The following is a 16,020-nucleotide window of genomic DNA, read 5'->3' as shown; positions in this document are numbered from 1 at the left end:
ACTGCTGACCCTGCTTTCTTCCTCTCTGCCCTCCTCTAGCTGGGAGGCGTTAGTAGCATTGCCCAAGACTCCCAGGAGTGGTAGGAATTGTTTCTGCCTGAGGAGACGCTCTGCAGCCTGGGCTCTGTGAGACTGACGTGGCGGTCAGCTGGAGTGAGTGTTGGGGTCCTGGGGCACCTGCCTTACATGGCTTGTTTATGAACATTAAAGGGAAGAAGTTGAAGGTAAGGGCCTCTTGGGAATTTTGCTTGGGATGAAAAGCTCTGCAGGGAAACTACTGAGGGAGAGATTCTGGTATAGATACTCTATACCAGAAGTATAGAATAGCTATTCTGGGGCTACTGTCTTTTCCAGAACACAGATATGTTTGCTTAGAAATAGAAGAATTGGGTAGGAACAGTGGATCATGCCTTTAATCCCAGCACTGCAGGTGGCCGAGGCAGGTGGATCACTTGAGCCCAGGAGTTCAAGAACAACCTGGGCAACATAGTGGGATCCTGTCTCTACAAAAAAAGAAAAAAATTAGCCCTGCATAATGGTACATGCCTGTAGTCCCAGCTACTTGGGAGGCTGAGGTGGGACGGTACCTTGATCCCAGGAGATCAAGGCTACAGTGAGCCATGATTGTGTCACCACATTCCATCCTGGGCAACAGATTGAGACCCTGTCTCAAAAAAAAAAGATAGGGAGAGGGGGAGAGGGACAGACACAGAGAGAGAGAGAGTGAGAGAGAGAGAGAGAGAGAGAAATAGAGGAATTAACCCAGAGCCTTTTCAAAGATGAAACCTGAAACTTGCGTATTTATTTTTTTAGAGATGGGGGTCTCACTATATTGCCCAGGCTGATCTCAAACTCCTGGGCTCAAGCAATTCTCCCATGTTAGCCTTAGTAGCTGGGATTACAGGTGCTTGCCAATGCACCCAGCTTGAAACTTGTTGTTTTAGTTTCTTTTGGACCCTCATTAAAGAGCCTTAAGACTTTAGCTAAAACTTTTTATCTCTTATGGCTGCCTGCATTTTTTATTTCCTAACCTGAACTCTTTTTTTTTTTTTGAAACGGAGTTTTGTTCTTGTCGCCCAGGCTGGAATACAGTGGCATGATCTCAGCTCACTGCAACCTCCGCCTCCCGGGCTCAAGTGATTCTCCTGCCTCAGCCTCCCAAGTAGCTGGATTACAGACACCCACCACCATGCCTGGCTAATTTTTGTATTTTTAGTAGAGACAAGAGTTTCACCATGTTGCCCAGGCTGGTCTCGAACTCCTGACCTCAGGTGATCTACCCGCCTTGGCCTCCCAAAGTGCTGGGATTACAGGCCTGAGCCACTGCGCCTGGCCTCCTAACCTGAACTCTTATAAAAAACGTTATTCTTGGCTTGGCCAAGGTGGGCAGATCACTTGAGGTCAGGAGTTCGAGACCAGCCTGGCCAACATGATGAAACCCCATCTCTACTAAAAATACAAAAATTAGCCGGTATGGTGGCTCATGCCTGTAATCCCAGCACTTTGGGAGGCCGAGGTGGGCGGATCATGAGGTCAGGAGATCGAGACCATCCTGGGTAACACGGTGAAACCCCGTCTCTACTAAAAAAAAAAAAAATTAGCCGGGCGTGGTGGCGGGCGCTTGTAGTCCCAGCTACTTGGGAGGCTGAGGCAGGAGAATGGTGTGAACCCGGGAAGCAGAGCTTGCAGTGAGCAGAGATCATGCCACTGCACTCCAACCTGCGCAACAGTGTGAGACTCCATCTCAAAAGAAAAAAAAACCCGTCTCTACTAAAAATACAAAAAATAAAAATAAAATAAAATTAGCTGGGCGTGGTGGTGGGCGCCTGTAATCCCAGCTACTGGGGAGGCTGAGGCAGGAGAATCCCTTGAACCCGGGAGGCAGAGATTGCAGTGAGCTGAGATTGTGCAACTACATTCCAGCCTGGGCGACAGAGCAAGGCTCCATTTCAAAGAAAGAAAGAAAGAAAGAAAGAAACATCAGTCTTGACAAGTAAGCTACGGAGCAACTCATTCCTATGGGACCCTAAGGAGTGGGGCTATTGTGTGTGACATTCACCCTCCAACCTAATGCCTTCCGTTCAGGGCAAATGGACCCCCAGGCAGCCTGGGCCTAGTTGGTGGCCATGAGAAGTAGGGAAGTGACCCAGTGGAGCTCAAGCCTGAGGGCTTCTGATGGGACCTGGGACTCTGTTTTGCAGCTTGAAGAGCTAGGATGGCAGTCAACAAAGGCCCCACCTTGCTGGATGGAGACCTCCCTGTAAGTAACTTGGGCTCATCTGTGACAGGGGATGGACAACTGAGGGAGGAGGAAGAAGCAGGGAGGGAAGATGCAGGGGACTTAGAGCAAGATATGCCCAGATTATAATCCTAGTTCATTGACTACCATGGCTTAGTTATTCTTGCCCTCACCACCTTTTGTAGAGGGCAGTTGGAGGATCTGGGAGAGGAAAAAAGACGCTTATTAAAAACCAAGCACCTTGGAAAAAAGGGACAGAAATCCTGGCTTAGGGACAGTGGGGAGTGGAGAGGAAGGGAATGACTATGTTTAAACCCTGACGCAGAAGCCCATGCTCTGTCCGCCGCCCAGCTGGATGTGTATTCAGTGCAGAGCCACTGCATTCTTTGTCTCCAGCATCATTCATATGGCAAATGGCACCTCCCGGAGTCAGACGGTGCACAGCCTGTGCTGCTGTGTCAGGGGAAGGGTGGGATATTCCCTGTGTCTGGTGTTCTATCTCTGACCTGGTTTTCACTGTGATTCGAAGTGGTTTGATACTTTTAGGAATGCTTGATGGCTCCTGGCAAGGCATCTCAGATTTGCACACAGTTCAGATAGTGAAACTTAAAAATTGTGGACCTGTACAATATCTACCTTGCCCAAGTTAGGCTTATACTAACTCTTGCACTAGGAATCACTTTGTTTTGTATTGAATAATAGAAGAGAGAGGCGTAAAATGGTCAAGTACATAGTGAAGCCATTCTAACACACGGTGGTTTATTCCCTTCCCAGGATCTCTTTCCCCCTTTGGTTTTGTCTAAAACAACCTCTGAAGGCTCTGTCCAAACTGTTAAAAAGAATGTTTTCACTGGGCGCGGTGGCTCAAGCCTGTAATCCCAGCACTTTGGGAGGCCGAGGTGGGCGGATCACAAGGTCAGGAGATCGAGACCATCCTGGCCAACACGGTGAAACCCCGTCTCTACTAAAAATACAAAAAATTAGCTGGGCGTGGTGGCGGGCGCCTGTAGTCCCAGCTCGGGAGGCTGAGGCAGGAGAATGGCGTGAACCCAGGAGGTGGAGCTTGCAGTGAGCCGAAATCGCGCCACTGCACTCCAGCCTGGGAGACGGCGAAACTCCGTCTCAAAACAAAAACAAAAACAAAAAAACCCGAAGACATTGTGGGCTGCTCTGTCTTAGTGTACACATAGGTCTCATTGATGGGGATCTTTGAACTCTCCCTCCTACAAACAGAACAGGCCAGGTCTTCACTTCATGAGCAAAACCATGCCACAGTGTCATATTCAAAGTTACAGAGAGCCTGAGCATCTGAATCTGACCTGGGGAGTTTTTTCTTTTTACTTTAGATATGGAGAATTCTCAACAGTCATAAGAACAGACAGAAAAGAACATAATAAGCCCCATGTACCCTTTGTTAGCCCTGAAGACCATGAATTCATGGCCAATCCTGCCTCATCCTCACTTCCATTAATTCCTTCACTTTGTGTTATTTTGAAGATAATCCTAGGCAGGCTATTTCCAACTCGAGTTGGAATCCTGGCTCTGCCACTTACCAGCTGTGGAATCTTGGGTAAATCACTTCCCATTTCTGATCGTCAGTCTCCTCATTGACTCAGTGTTGGTGACAGTGCTAACCCCAGAGGATGGCTGTTAGAATTAAGTGAGCTCATGTCACCAAGGCACCCAGACCAGTGCCTGCAGCATAATGGCACCTGACAAATGCTCTTTCCCTTTTGCATGCCTAGAATTTGTTCTTTTAATTTTATTTATTTATTTTTTAGATATAGTGTCTTACTCTGTCACCCCAGCTGGAGTGCAGTGGCACCATCGTAGTTCACTGCAGCCTCGGCCTTCTGGTCTCAGGCAGTCCTCCCACCTCAGCCTCCCCAGTAGCTGGGACTCTGTAGTCCACATGCCATCAAATATTAGCATGACTAGCTTTTTTTGTGTGTGTGTGGCTCAGAGTGTTCTCAAACTCCTGGCTTCAAATGATCATCCCGCCTCAGCCTCCCAAGGTGTTGGGATTATAGGCATGAGCTTCTACTGTTAGCCCTAGAATTCACTCTTTTACTCAAAGACCAGTGTTTTTTCACTAAGGTTCCTAGGTGACCTAAAGCTTAATTATGTGACTGCTGCCAAAGGTGCATTACTAACAGCATAGCACCCTGGAAATGATAAACGATTGTTCCACTACACTCAGCACGCACAGATCACACCCAGAGTGCTGTCTTTGAGTGTTTTCTGTTTGTTCGTTTTTTTTGTTTTTTGAGACAGGGTCTCATTCTGTCATCGAGGCTGTAGTGCAGTGGCATGATTATGGCTCACTATAGCCTCCATCTGCCAGGCTCATGTGATCTTCCCACCTCAGGTTCTCGAGTAGCTGAGACCACAGGCACACAGCACCATGCCTGCTAATTATTATTATCATTATTTTTTGTTGAGACGGGGTCTCCCTATGTTGCCCAGGCTGGCCTCAAACTCCTGGGCTCAAGCAAGGGTAGTATATTTTTAAGAAAGATAATGTAAAACTGTAGCATGTCCAGGAGAGGGGGTCACCAGACCACAGTGTGGACCATTTGTAAACGAAGTTAGGAACTGGAGCCATTTAACATGATGGAGGTACTTCCTAAGGGAGACATATTTGACTTCAAATATGTGAAGGGCCAACCCATGAATGATGAAATAGGTTTGCTCAGTTTTGTTCCAGAGGGCAGAGTGTGGAACAGGGGGATGGAGGCAAATTTCAGCTCAGCAAAGCTGTCCAACAAGGGACACAGGTCACTTTATGAGGGGGAGAGCTCTCATTCAGGCAGATATTTAAATATAAGTCTTGGCTGGGCACAAAGGCTCATGCCTATAATCTCAGTGATTTGGGAGGCTGAGGCAGAAGGATCGCCTGAGGCCAGGAGTTCAAGACCAGCAAGACCTGCCCCCTCTACAAAATAAAAGTATTAGCAAGGCATGGTGTCACATGCCTGTAGTCCCAACTACTCAGGAGGCACAAATGTGAGGATTGTTTGAGCTCAGGAGTTGGAGGTTACAGTGAACTATGATGGCACTAATGCACTCCAGCTTGAGTAACAGAGTGAAACCCTGTCTCTAGGAAAATAATAAATAAATAAAAACAAATACAAGTCTACCAGAGAAACGATGGAAAGGATTCTTACCACAAAGTCCCCTGGGGGCCTAAGATTCTGTGATTCTGTGCAGTTGGGCAGATCTAAACCTACGCATTCTACTAGGCACAGCCCTGACTGTGGTTCAGGTATTCAGCTAACATTACTGTGCCATGCTTTAGGCTACACTCTGGGGATACAGAGATGACAGTCTACGGGGAGTGAGATGAATACCCATAACCACAGCACTGTGTAATGAATGTGGAGACAGCCAGGGAGGGAGTGGTTTCCGATGCGATGGAGAGTCTGGAAGCTTCACAGGGGAGGTGCTGGTCAAGTGGAGTCTTGAGGGAATGGCACTCTGCCAGGCAGCAAGGGCTGTGGGAGGGAAGGTGAGCGTTCTAGGCAGTGGGGCCAGGATACACAGGCGGGGAGGCAGTACCTCAGAAAGACCAGAAAAATGTTTGGAGAAGCCACCAATCAAAGGTGGATTAAAACTCTAGACATTAACAACACTTGCTCTCTACTAGTAGGTATCAGGGGAGTGAGTTGGGGTGGGGGTGGGGGTGATGGGATCTGACTTGGCCCCTGGAGAACAGAGATTGCCTTGGCAGCTCTCCAGAACCTGGATGGTGACCAGGAGGACATGGCCTTGTTTTCCCCATGGGCTCTCCCATGCTCTCATGATTGGGGCATCTGGAGACCTCTTTGGCCTTGGTTCCTCCCAGGTCACTTGGACTCAGGCTAGTTGCACCATTGGACTCCATGACCCTGAGGTCCCCTTCCTGGGAGGCTGGAGAGGGAGGTGGGACAACTTGAATGTGTTCCTTCCACACCAGGAGCAGGAGAATGTGCTACAGCGGGTCCTGCAGCTGCCGGTGGTGAGTGGCACCTGCGAGTGCTTCCAGAAGACCTATACCAGCACTAAGGAAGCCCACCCCCTGGTGGCCTCTGTGTGCAATGCCTATGAGAAGGGCGTGCAGAGCGCCAGTAACTTGGCTGCCTGGAGCATGGAGCCGGTGGTGCGCAGGCTGTCCACCCAGTGTGAGTCCTCGCGGCACTCAGCAGCTGCCTGCTTGTTCACTGCCTACCTGCCAGTCTGTCTGTTTGCCTCTCAGTCTGTCTGACTGTCTGATAACTTGCTTGTCTGTCTGCTTAACTGCCCACATCCCATTGCATGGTCTTCTTATCTATGGATATAATGGTATACATACAGATCTCTTTTCATCTATAGATGCCTATCTGTGGCCCAGCTGGCCTTTGCCTAGGATAACAATGATGGCCAGAGAATCTGCAGGGGAAGGGAAGGCAGAGCTATGCAGGCAGTGGTGAGGTTGGGGCCCATGGCAGACCAGACACTCACTGTAGCAGCACAGGCAGCAGCAGCAAGAACCAGCAGTCTGGCAGAGGCAGAGGCAGCCACACTAGGGGGCCTGGCAGGGCTGGACGGCATGGAGGGAGGGGAAAGCTGGCTGAGCCCAGCAGCTGATGGTAGCGGCTCATGACAGGTGGGGGCGGCAGAGAGCCACTAGCCAGGGCCCTGGAGGCAGAAGACGGTTCTCTTATGGGCCTTACCAGGTGTGCACCACTCAAATTGTTCTGCCGCATCCGAAAATGTGGTCTCCAAGGCATAGCTCTTGACAGGGTTGAGGGAAATCGCAGTAATGCCAAAAAGTCTAGCACTTTCCACCATCCTAATTACAGAATTATGGGTAGCTGAGGACTCCACACAGCAAACAGGAGAGGACAGATGTAAAGTAGGCCCAGGCCCTGTGCCTGGCTGCAAGCTCCTTAAATAGTTGCCTTGAGTCTCATTCTGCCCAACCGGAAGACAGCTAAGTCATCTGGGCTCTCTGCTGCTCGAGAATTTTGTGAAGAAAAATAAGGTATCTGGAGAAAGAATATATGAAAGAGTACAAAGAACTCTCTTTGAAAGCTATGGCCCCCAGTGGCCATGGCTGCAGAGCCAATGTCCCAGCAGACCCAGGCGGGATCCCCTTGAAGCAGGTGCATCTCTGATGCAAGCCCACTCTCCAGGGGCAACTGTTTTCCCTTCCCTGCGACCCTCTTCAGACAGCTGACCATCTCAACACTGAGTGGTTAAAAAGAAGAGCATGGACAGCCTGGGGCCTGCACTGGCTATGCTGGGAGTTTGTCATGTTGAGAGCTAAGCAGGCCCAGCCCCAAGGCCTCACTGCCATCTGCCTCCCTCTCACACCTCTCTTCTCCCTCCTTATGCTCACTCAGAGCCCCCATGCAGGTCCGGAGGGAAGAGAAGGAAGGAAAGAACAGTACTTGTTGGTGATTCATATAGCTCCCATCATTCTTCATAAAAATTCTGCCAGGCAGGCACCATTAATTCACCTTTCACAAGGTAGGAAGCAGAGGCTCAGACAGGCTGTGACTTGCTGAGGCCACAGGCTGCTTAGACGTGGTCACTTGGCCTTTTGAGTGCAGGTCTGAGTGACTCCAGAGTTCCCACACAGATGTAAGAAACTGGCCCGGGTCTCGAGGAGTCCCTGTGGACAGGGGCTAAAGAGGGCAAAGGGCCTGGGGCCCAGAGATGCTGGGGAGGCAGCAGGCCTTGGGATTTGAGGGCTCCAAGTCACTTCTTTGGCACAGAGGCCACTGCTAGATTCTCATGGAGACAGGCAGGACTCATCCAAACTTGACCCCTTCCTTCCAGTCACAGCTGCCAATGAGCTGGCCTGCCGAGGCTTGGACCACCTGGAGGAAAAGATTCCAGCCCTCCAGTACCCTCCTGAAAAGGTAAGCCCCTTCCCACCTCTTGAAGCCTCCCTGCACTCTGTCGTCACCACCTCTCAGGGTGGAGAGGGCAGGGGCTGCTGATGCCGTGACTGGAAGTCTGTGTCCCATGGTGAGCGTTGTCCAAGACCGGCAGAGGCTGCCTGCTCCCAAGGCCACACCACACAACAGGCTCCTCTTCTCCCTGTGAAGCTAAATGGAGATGGGGTTTCTGGGACCAGCAGGCACGAGCCCAGAGGCAAACCCAAACAGGAGCTCTGGCAAGTCCTACTGCCTCCGGATACCACACCCTGGGATCTGAGGTTCCACCGTCTGCCCTGGACCACTTGGCGACTACAGCTGCTTAAGGTCATGAGTCACACTCATTCAGATCCCAGGAGTGTCATCCCATATCCTCAAGATCCAACATTTTATGGACCATGAGATTGAAAGTCACTTTACCTGGCTACATATTTATTAGGTAGTTGCTATGATAAGGACTCATTTTTGGTGCTTCTGGGGAATAAGCTTCAGTCTCTGACCTCATCTATCTCATTGACCAACTACCCTTCCCACAAACATGTACTGAGCCCTACCCTATGCCCGGGGCCATCACCTATGCTTTATCAAGTACTCTCACTTAATCCTCTTGTCAGCCCTCTGGGATAGGGGTTGTTATCTCCATTTTACAGAAAGGAAACCAGTAAGTGGAAACAGTGAGAGCAGGTCCATTGAGCTGTGAGGCCTGTGTCCTTTGCTCCCCATTTTTCCAGATTAAAGGCAACATTTTTGTCACAAAGGTGCTCCCAGGATAATGAAGAAAAAGATAAATTATTTCAATGCAGAACTTGTAGGAAGATCAAGCACACCTATAAATCAATAGAAACGCTGTGTTCTGAGGAAAGGATGAAGGAGATTCCTTGTGAGCATGAGGGAATCAGGACAGGTGGCACCAAGGAGGAGTCTTTGGGGTCATCCTCACAGGATGAGAGGGCTCTTGACAGGCAGTGATGGGGGTGAAGAAGCCAGGAGATCCAAACAGTTGGCACAAGGAAGGTTGGAGCCCTCTCCCTTTAAAGCCTAGCTTAATTCCAGGTACCCAAATATCAGTGCCAGTTCCCTGGGCCTTTAGATGACGCCTTCCTGGGACCTGGGCTCAGGCCACCAGACCCCGAAAGGGTGGCCCTTCCAGGGCCTGCAAGACCACATGCCTAACACCCCCACCAACTTCCCCCAGATTGCTTCTGAGCTGAAGGACACCATCTCCACCCGCCTCCGCAGTGCCAGAAACAGCATCAGCATTCCCATCGCGAGCACTTCAGACAAGGTCCTGGGGGCCGCTTTGGCTGGGTGCGAGCTTGCCTGGGGAGTGGCCAGAGACACTGCGGAATTTGCTGCCAACACTCGAGCTGGCCGACTGGCTTCTGGAGGGGCCGACTTGGCCTTGGGCAGCATTGAGAAGGTGGTGGAGTACCTCCTCCCTCCAGACAAGGAAGAATCAGGTACCTGCCATTCGGAGGCTCGGCCTGGGAGTGAGTTGTCACACACACTGCCTGGGAATCAGCAGGAGGTGGCAGGGCTCATCCAGCTACTGCTCTGGAATAGGGAAGGCCAGTGGGATTTTCAGATGGATTCATAATCATTTACCCTCCCCCCCGCCCCCACCCCATCTGTAAAGAGGGAAAGTGAGTTGTGGAACTCACCAGTGAGTTTGTGGTGGAGCTAGAACACCTGCTTTCCAGTCCTAGACATGACCCAGATCTCCCCGGCCCCTCTCTTACCTGTTTTCTCTTCTTTCGCCCCAAATCGCTACCCAGCCCCTGCTCCTGGACACCAGCAAGCCCAGAAGTCTCCTAAGGCCAAGCCGAGCCTCATGAGCAGGGTTGGGGCTCTGACCAACACCCTCTCTCGACACACCATGCAGACCATGGCCCGGGCCCTGGAGCAGGGCCACACCCTGGCCATGTGGATCCCAGGAGTGGCGCCCCTGGTGAGTATCTGCCCTGAGCTCTGACTGGTCCCATGCCTGGGAGCCTTGTGGGCCTCTTAGTCCCTCCCATCCCCCACCCATCGCCCCTTCCTGTCCTGAGAACATTCTCTCTTCCAACCTGGGCTAGGACTTTAGTTCTAAGGACAAGAGGCCTTGAGAGGGGTAGAGGGATGGCCTTCCAGACCACAGGGAAAGAGAAGGGACAGGATGTTAAGCAAGGGCAGGCCTGCCTTGCTAGAGTGCTCCTGCCCCACCACTCACTTCTATCTCCCCCATTTCCCTCTGAGTCTCCCCCAAGCCCCAGTCTTCATCCCCCCAAGTCGGCCTCTTTCTATGGGTCTTCCCACCTATAAGACAGCAGGACTTCCATCTGCTATGCAAGCACTAGGGACTGTCGTCCTTAAATAAACAAAGTACACAACCCATTTTGTCAGGGAGAGTGTACCCAGCACCAATGCACCCAAGGTAAATTTGCCCTTTCTAGGCCCAGGGAGAGTTAACTCCCCACCACTCCCCACCTCCACCTCTCTGTATTTTAGCAGAAATAGGCTGGATTTTTTTCATAAGGAATTTTAGTAAGAAACTAGCACCAGAAAAGAAAATAAAACAACATTAAAGCATAAAGGTCAGCAAACAAGATTACTACTTTTCAGCCATCTTTTGAGCAGTACTTTTAAAAGCATCATCAGGCCTGGATCATTCATTCAAGCAAGTGTTGCCCCTGCAGGGATACAGGAGTAGTAGTTCCCCTCAGTCCCCTGCATCAATAACGACTGAGACTGAGTCACATGCCTGGGCCTGGCCTGCAGTGGGCAGAACCTCACATGCCACCATTCACATGGAATAGAGTGGCATCCCCAAAAGCTGTGTAATAAGGAGGCTCTGTTTGTGGGGCTCCCTAGAGGTTTAGAATGTGCCTCAGGAGACACCAGCCCACTTGCTCAGTCAATTTCTTCCCATGGGACACTCTGGTTCATTGAATGTTTCACTCTTTAGAGATCTGGGAGGAGTATCTACCAAAGCTAACAAACATATATCCTATGGCCCAGAAATTCCACTCTTAAGTGTATACCCAACAGAAATGAGCACTTAAGTCTCCCAAGACAAGTAAAAAATGTTCAGATCAGCGATATCCTTAGCTAAGAACTGGAAGCAATGATAATGCCCATCAACTGTAGGATGGATAAGTTACGGGAAATGCGTATGATGGAATATTACACAGAAATGAAACAGAAGGAACTACTTCCATTTGCAGCAACATGGGTGAAACTTACACCATAATATTTAACTAAAGGAGCTATTAATGAATGAATACACATGATGTGACTCTACTTATATGAAGTCCAAAAATAGGCAAAACGAAGGCATGGTGACAGAGACCAGGATTGTGGTTACTCTTGAAGGACTATGGACTGAGTGGGGGACACAGGGAGTCTTTGGGTGTGAAAATGGTCTATGTCTTGACCTGTGGTGGTTACACAGGTGTGTTCTTATAAAAATTCATAAAGCTTACACTAAAGATGTGTGCACTTTAGTGTATGTAGATTACCATTCAATAAAAAGTTTCAAGAAAAGTCTGCTGGGGCCGAGCCCTGCTCACCACCTGGCCTGGACCCTGGGGGCGAGGGGCTTTGGCTGCTGGGGCTCCCTGGTCATCAGCAGGGGCAGTTGAGCCAGCAATCTGCTGCCATCCTCCCTCAGAGCAGCCTGGCCCAGTGGGGTGCCTCAGTGGCCATGCAGGCGGTGTCCCGGCGGAGGAGTGAAGTGCGGGTGCCCTGGTTACACAGCCTCGCAGCCGCCCAGGAGGAGGATCATGAGGACCAGACAGACACGGAGGGAGAGGACGTGGAGGAGGAGGAAGAATTGGAGACAGAGGAGAACAAGTTCAGTGAGGTGAGGGGGAGAGTGGGAGCCTCAAGGTCGTCCAGTTCACAGAAGTGGTGAGAAGCAGAGGCATAGGGTGAACTCAGGAACTCTGGCCCAGATGCAGGGGCATGGCATGTGTGTGCAACACCCTTCACCCCACCCCCAAATGCCCAGCTGATGAGGGACTTCCATGTCATTCTCTCAGCTGATCCTTGCAACACTCTGTAAATAGGCAGGGCAGAGATTATTGTCCCATTTTGCAGAAGAAACAGAGGTTCAGAGAGGGAATGTGACTTGTCCAAGGCCACACTGCTAGTGGCAGAATAAGCCTGAAGTTTTGTAAATTTGGTATTCTCATGCTTTTCCCTTGAGCTCTGGGGCTGGTGAGGAGGGAAGGGTCAGGGGAGTTACTGCAGGAGGCACTGACCCTGCTCTGGCCCCCAGGTAGCAGCCCTGCCAGGCCCTCAAGGGCTCCTGGGCGGTGTGGCACATAACCTGCAGAAGGCCCTCCAGACCACCATCTCGGCTGTGACATGGGCACCTGCAGCTGTGCTGGGCATGGCAGGGAGGGTGCTGCACCTCACACCAGCTCCTGCTGTCTCCTCGACCAAGGGGAGGGCCATGTCTCTATCAGATGCCCTGAAGGGCGTTACTGACAATGTGGTGGACACGGTGGTGCATTACGTGCCGGTGAGTACCACCCCTGGCAAACTGTTAGTGTCCCAAGGGGGCCCGGACAGGGCAGATAAAGTAGATTTGACTGAAGGGGATGCAGTCCCCCTCCTTTTCCCTACTCCTCTGGAGACCTCCCTGCAGTCCTCAGTGCCCTGCCTTGACATACTGGGCCCCTCCCAGCCCCAAGAGTATAGAGGCCCATGGCTCTGGCCTGAGGCCTCTCCCCACAGCCCCTCCCACCTGCTGGTAGAGGAGTCTCCAGCCATTAGTTCCGGGATCCCAGTGACTCACCTTCACCCCTTTGCTCCCAACTGAAGGGCCGGGCAGGTGCTAGGCAGGTTTGCATGCTGCTGCACGGGAAGGGGTTGAAGAGACTTCCAGGGCACCCTGAGGGGTGGGCCATGAGTTCCAGGGGACAGCAGCAGGCTCCACCCAATTCTATCACCTGTCGCCAATAGGAAAAACCCAGGGGATACCAATGCCATCGCTTTGGGAACCCCTTTCCAAATCAAGTTATAGGTTATGCAGGCCTGAGGGGGGCTGGTCAGGGCAGAAAGCACCCTTAGAGCTGGTAAGGGGGTGGGTTACTCAGTCACTCTAGCAAGCAGCATGCCAGGGATCTTAGCAGCCCTCCTGTTCACCCTGCGCTCGGGCCAGCCCCAAGAAAGTGTACCCATCCCTGGCCAGGTCACTGTGTGGGCTGCAAGGAAGAGTTAGGAAAGCTGATGACCTCCCATTGAGGGTTCCCCTCAGGGAGGCCTAGGGGATCCTGAAACTTTGGGACGCTTGGCTTGCCTGAGCGGCCACCTGGTCCATGGAGAAGCTCAGAGTGGGTAGGACCTCAGGGCTTTCCCCGGTGCCCCCCAAACTACTGAACCGCTCCCCAGCCTGTGGCCTCCTGACGGCCGCTCCCGGGGAAACAATCGAGGGACCCGGGAAGGGGCGGTGGGTGAGAGGCGCAGGGACCAGGGCCAAGTCAGGACTCTAAGGCGGCTGCCGGGCCCTCAGCTCCCCAGGCTGTCGCTGATGGAGCCCGAGAGCGAATTCCGGGACATCGACAACCCGCCCGCCGAGGTCGAGCGCCGGGAGGCGGAGCGCAGGGCGTCAGGGGCGCCCTCCGCCGGCCCGGAGCCCGCCCCGCGCGCCGCACAGCCCCGCCGCAGCCTGCGGAGCACGCAGAGCCCCGGCGCGCCCCCCGGCCCGGGCCTGGAGGACAAGGTCGCCACGCCCGCAGCGCCACGCCCGGCCTTCCCGGCCGTGCCCCGCGAGAAGCCGAAGCGCAGGGTCAGCGACAGCTTCTTCCGGCCCAGCGTCATGGAGCCCATCCTGGGCCGCGCGCAGTACAGCCAGCTGCGCAAGAAGAGCTGAGTCGCCGCATCCGTCGCCGCACCCCGGGCGGGCGGGTTTCTCTAACAAACAGAACCCGCACAGCCCAGGCGAGCGTTGCCGCTTTCAAAATGGTCCCCTGGGGACCCCAGCCTCATCCCGATGATGCTGCCGAGGCACACTTTTTTTTTTTTTTTTAGCATCCTTTTGGGGCTTCACCCTCAGAGCCAGTTTTTAAGGGACACCAGAGCCGCAGCCTGCTCTGATTCTATGGCTCGGTTTTTACTAAAAGAGTAATTGCCTAACTTGATTTTTCATTTCTTTAACCAAACTTGTGGCCAAAAGACATTTGACTTTCCAAAATTCAGATTCTGCCTCTGTGGGTAAATACTTGTCACGAATGAGTAACTCCTGTCACCATTCTGAAGGTCCAAACAGAAGATTTTGACACATTCTTAGCACTGAACTGGGAGATCCTGTGATGTCTAGGCTCCCAGCAGACTACTTTGAAGGGAACAATCAGATGCAAAAGCTCTTGCATGTTTATTTAAAATACTAGTGTCACTTTCTGAGTACTCGCCCCTTCACAGGCTGAGTCCCAGGCCTGTGCTTCATAGAGCCAGCTTCTTGCTCACAGCCACATTTCCATTTGGATCATTACTGCCTGCACCTGCATAGTCACTCTTTTGATGCCCTCCAGATGCTGGGGAACAAAAATGGTGATCATATATAGACTTTATAGCCACAGTTCATCACCAATCCCATTTTCCAAGGGAAATGTTAATATTTGATAAATCTAGAAAATGCATTCATGGCTGGGCTCGGTGGCTCACACCTGTAATCGCAGCACTTTGGGACGCCGAGGCGGGCGGATCACGAGGTCAGGAGATCGAGACCATCCTGGCTAACACAGTGAAACCCCGTCTCTATTAAAAGATACAAAAAATTAGCCCGGCATGGTGGTGGGCGCCTGTAGTCCCAAGCTACGCAGGAGGCTGAGGCAGGAGAATGTCGTGAACCTGGGAGGCAGAGCTTGCAGTGAGCCGAGATCACACCACTGCACTCCAGCCTGGGCGACAGAGCGAGGCTCTGTCTCAAAAAAAAAAAAAAAAAAAAAAGAAAAAGAAAGGCGAAGAAAATGCATTGATACAACTATAAAATTCAAACATTGCAAAAGGGTATGTGTCTTTCTCCCCGAGCCCCCCGTTCCCCTTCATTAAAAACCACCATGGTGCCGTCTCTCGTGTATACAGGGCTATGCACCTGCAGGCACGTGTGTATGCACTCCCCGCTTGTGTTTACACAAGCTGTGGGGTGTTATACATGCCTACTTTTTTCACTTAATAACACAGCTTGGAGAGATTTTTGTGTCACATCATAAATCCCACTCGCTCTTTTCGACGGCCACATAATAACTACTGCATAATATGGATACGCCTTATTTGATTTAACTAGTTCCCTAATGATGGACTTTTGTTTCCTTTTTTTTTCTTTTTTGCTACTGCAAACAGTGCTATAATAAATACCCTTATCAAAAATGTCTAGTGTACATGTGTGGAGATATATATACACACATATGTGATAGATACGTAACTTGTAACCATGACATGCTGGGTGAAAGAATATGTGCATTTTAAGTATTCCTAGATAATACCAAGTAGCCTGCCAAACCAAACCCTATTTTTCTAGTTATTTTCACCTGCAGCTTCAGAAATATGCACAGAAAATTATGAGTCTTCAGTCAGTCCTTTTAGACATCCATATATTTATACTTATTTTCCACAGGTCCCCCTCAGACACATAAACACTCACTCTGTTAGCTCCCACTCTACTGCACACCTGGAAGCCCTGCTCCCTGAAACTGACTCTGGGGCCCTAGAACTGACTCTGGGGCCCTGGCAGATCTTTGGTGTAATGAGTCATGGGCCTCGATCTGTGGTTTTGGAGTCTGAGGATGTAGAATGGGGACAGGAGAGAAGCTGGTAGATATACACATGAAGATGTGGCCAGGCCCCTGAGCCAGCCATGGACCCTCCCCACCCCACTTCCATGATATAAACTAC

At 51.3% G+C, this 16,020-nt stretch overlaps 1 protein-coding gene across 9 annotated transcripts; it reads left to right on the top strand.

Annotated features, from left to right (window-relative positions):
- Positions 1–39: 39 nt before the first annotated feature.
- PLIN1 (perilipin 1) lies at positions 40–15,495 on the top strand. Of its 9 annotated transcripts, none has more exons than XM_028851317.2 (9): positions 40–224; positions 2,202–2,260; positions 6,195–6,399; positions 8,042–8,124; positions 9,338–9,602; positions 9,918–10,090; positions 11,792–11,983; positions 12,401–12,646; positions 13,640–15,495. In XM_028851317.2, exons 2-9 carry the CDS (start codon positions 2,216–2,218, stop codon positions 13,997–13,999), a joined length of 1,569 nt encoding a protein of 522 aa, XP_028707150.2. In that variant the 5' UTR covers positions 40–224; positions 2,202–2,215; the 3' UTR covers positions 14,000–15,495. The 9 variants fall into 9 exon arrangements, with proteins under 9 accessions (XP_028707150.2, XP_077796428.1, XP_028707152.2 ...); XM_077940302.1 differs by having other exon boundaries at positions 9,338–9,632; XM_077940303.1 differs by having other exon boundaries at positions 65–153; positions 9,338–9,632.
- The last annotated feature ends 525 nt before the right edge of the window (positions 15,496–16,020 follow it).

Source organism: Macaca mulatta, chromosome 7 (assembly GCF_049350105.2).
Source record: "Macaca mulatta isolate MMU2019108-1 chromosome 7, T2T-MMU8v2.0, whole genome shotgun sequence".
In the NCBI taxonomy this organism is placed as follows: Eukaryota; Metazoa; Chordata; class Mammalia; order Primates; family Cercopithecidae; genus Macaca; species Macaca mulatta.
This window is presented reverse-complemented; position numbering and strand designations above follow the sequence as displayed.

Coding starts and splice junctions, on each gene's coding strand:
- PLIN1 (XM_077940302.1), top strand. CDS start 2,216: ATGGCAGTCAACAAAGGCCCCACCTTGCTGGATGGAGACCTCCCT. Junction 2,261..6,194: donor TGCTGGATGGAGACCTCCCT/GTAAGTAACTTG, acceptor CTTCCACACCAG/GAGCAGGAGAATGTGCTACA. Junction 12,647..13,639: donor CGGTGGTGCATTACGTGCCG/GTGAGTACCACC, acceptor CCGGGCCCTCAG/CTCCCCAGGCTGTCGCTGAT.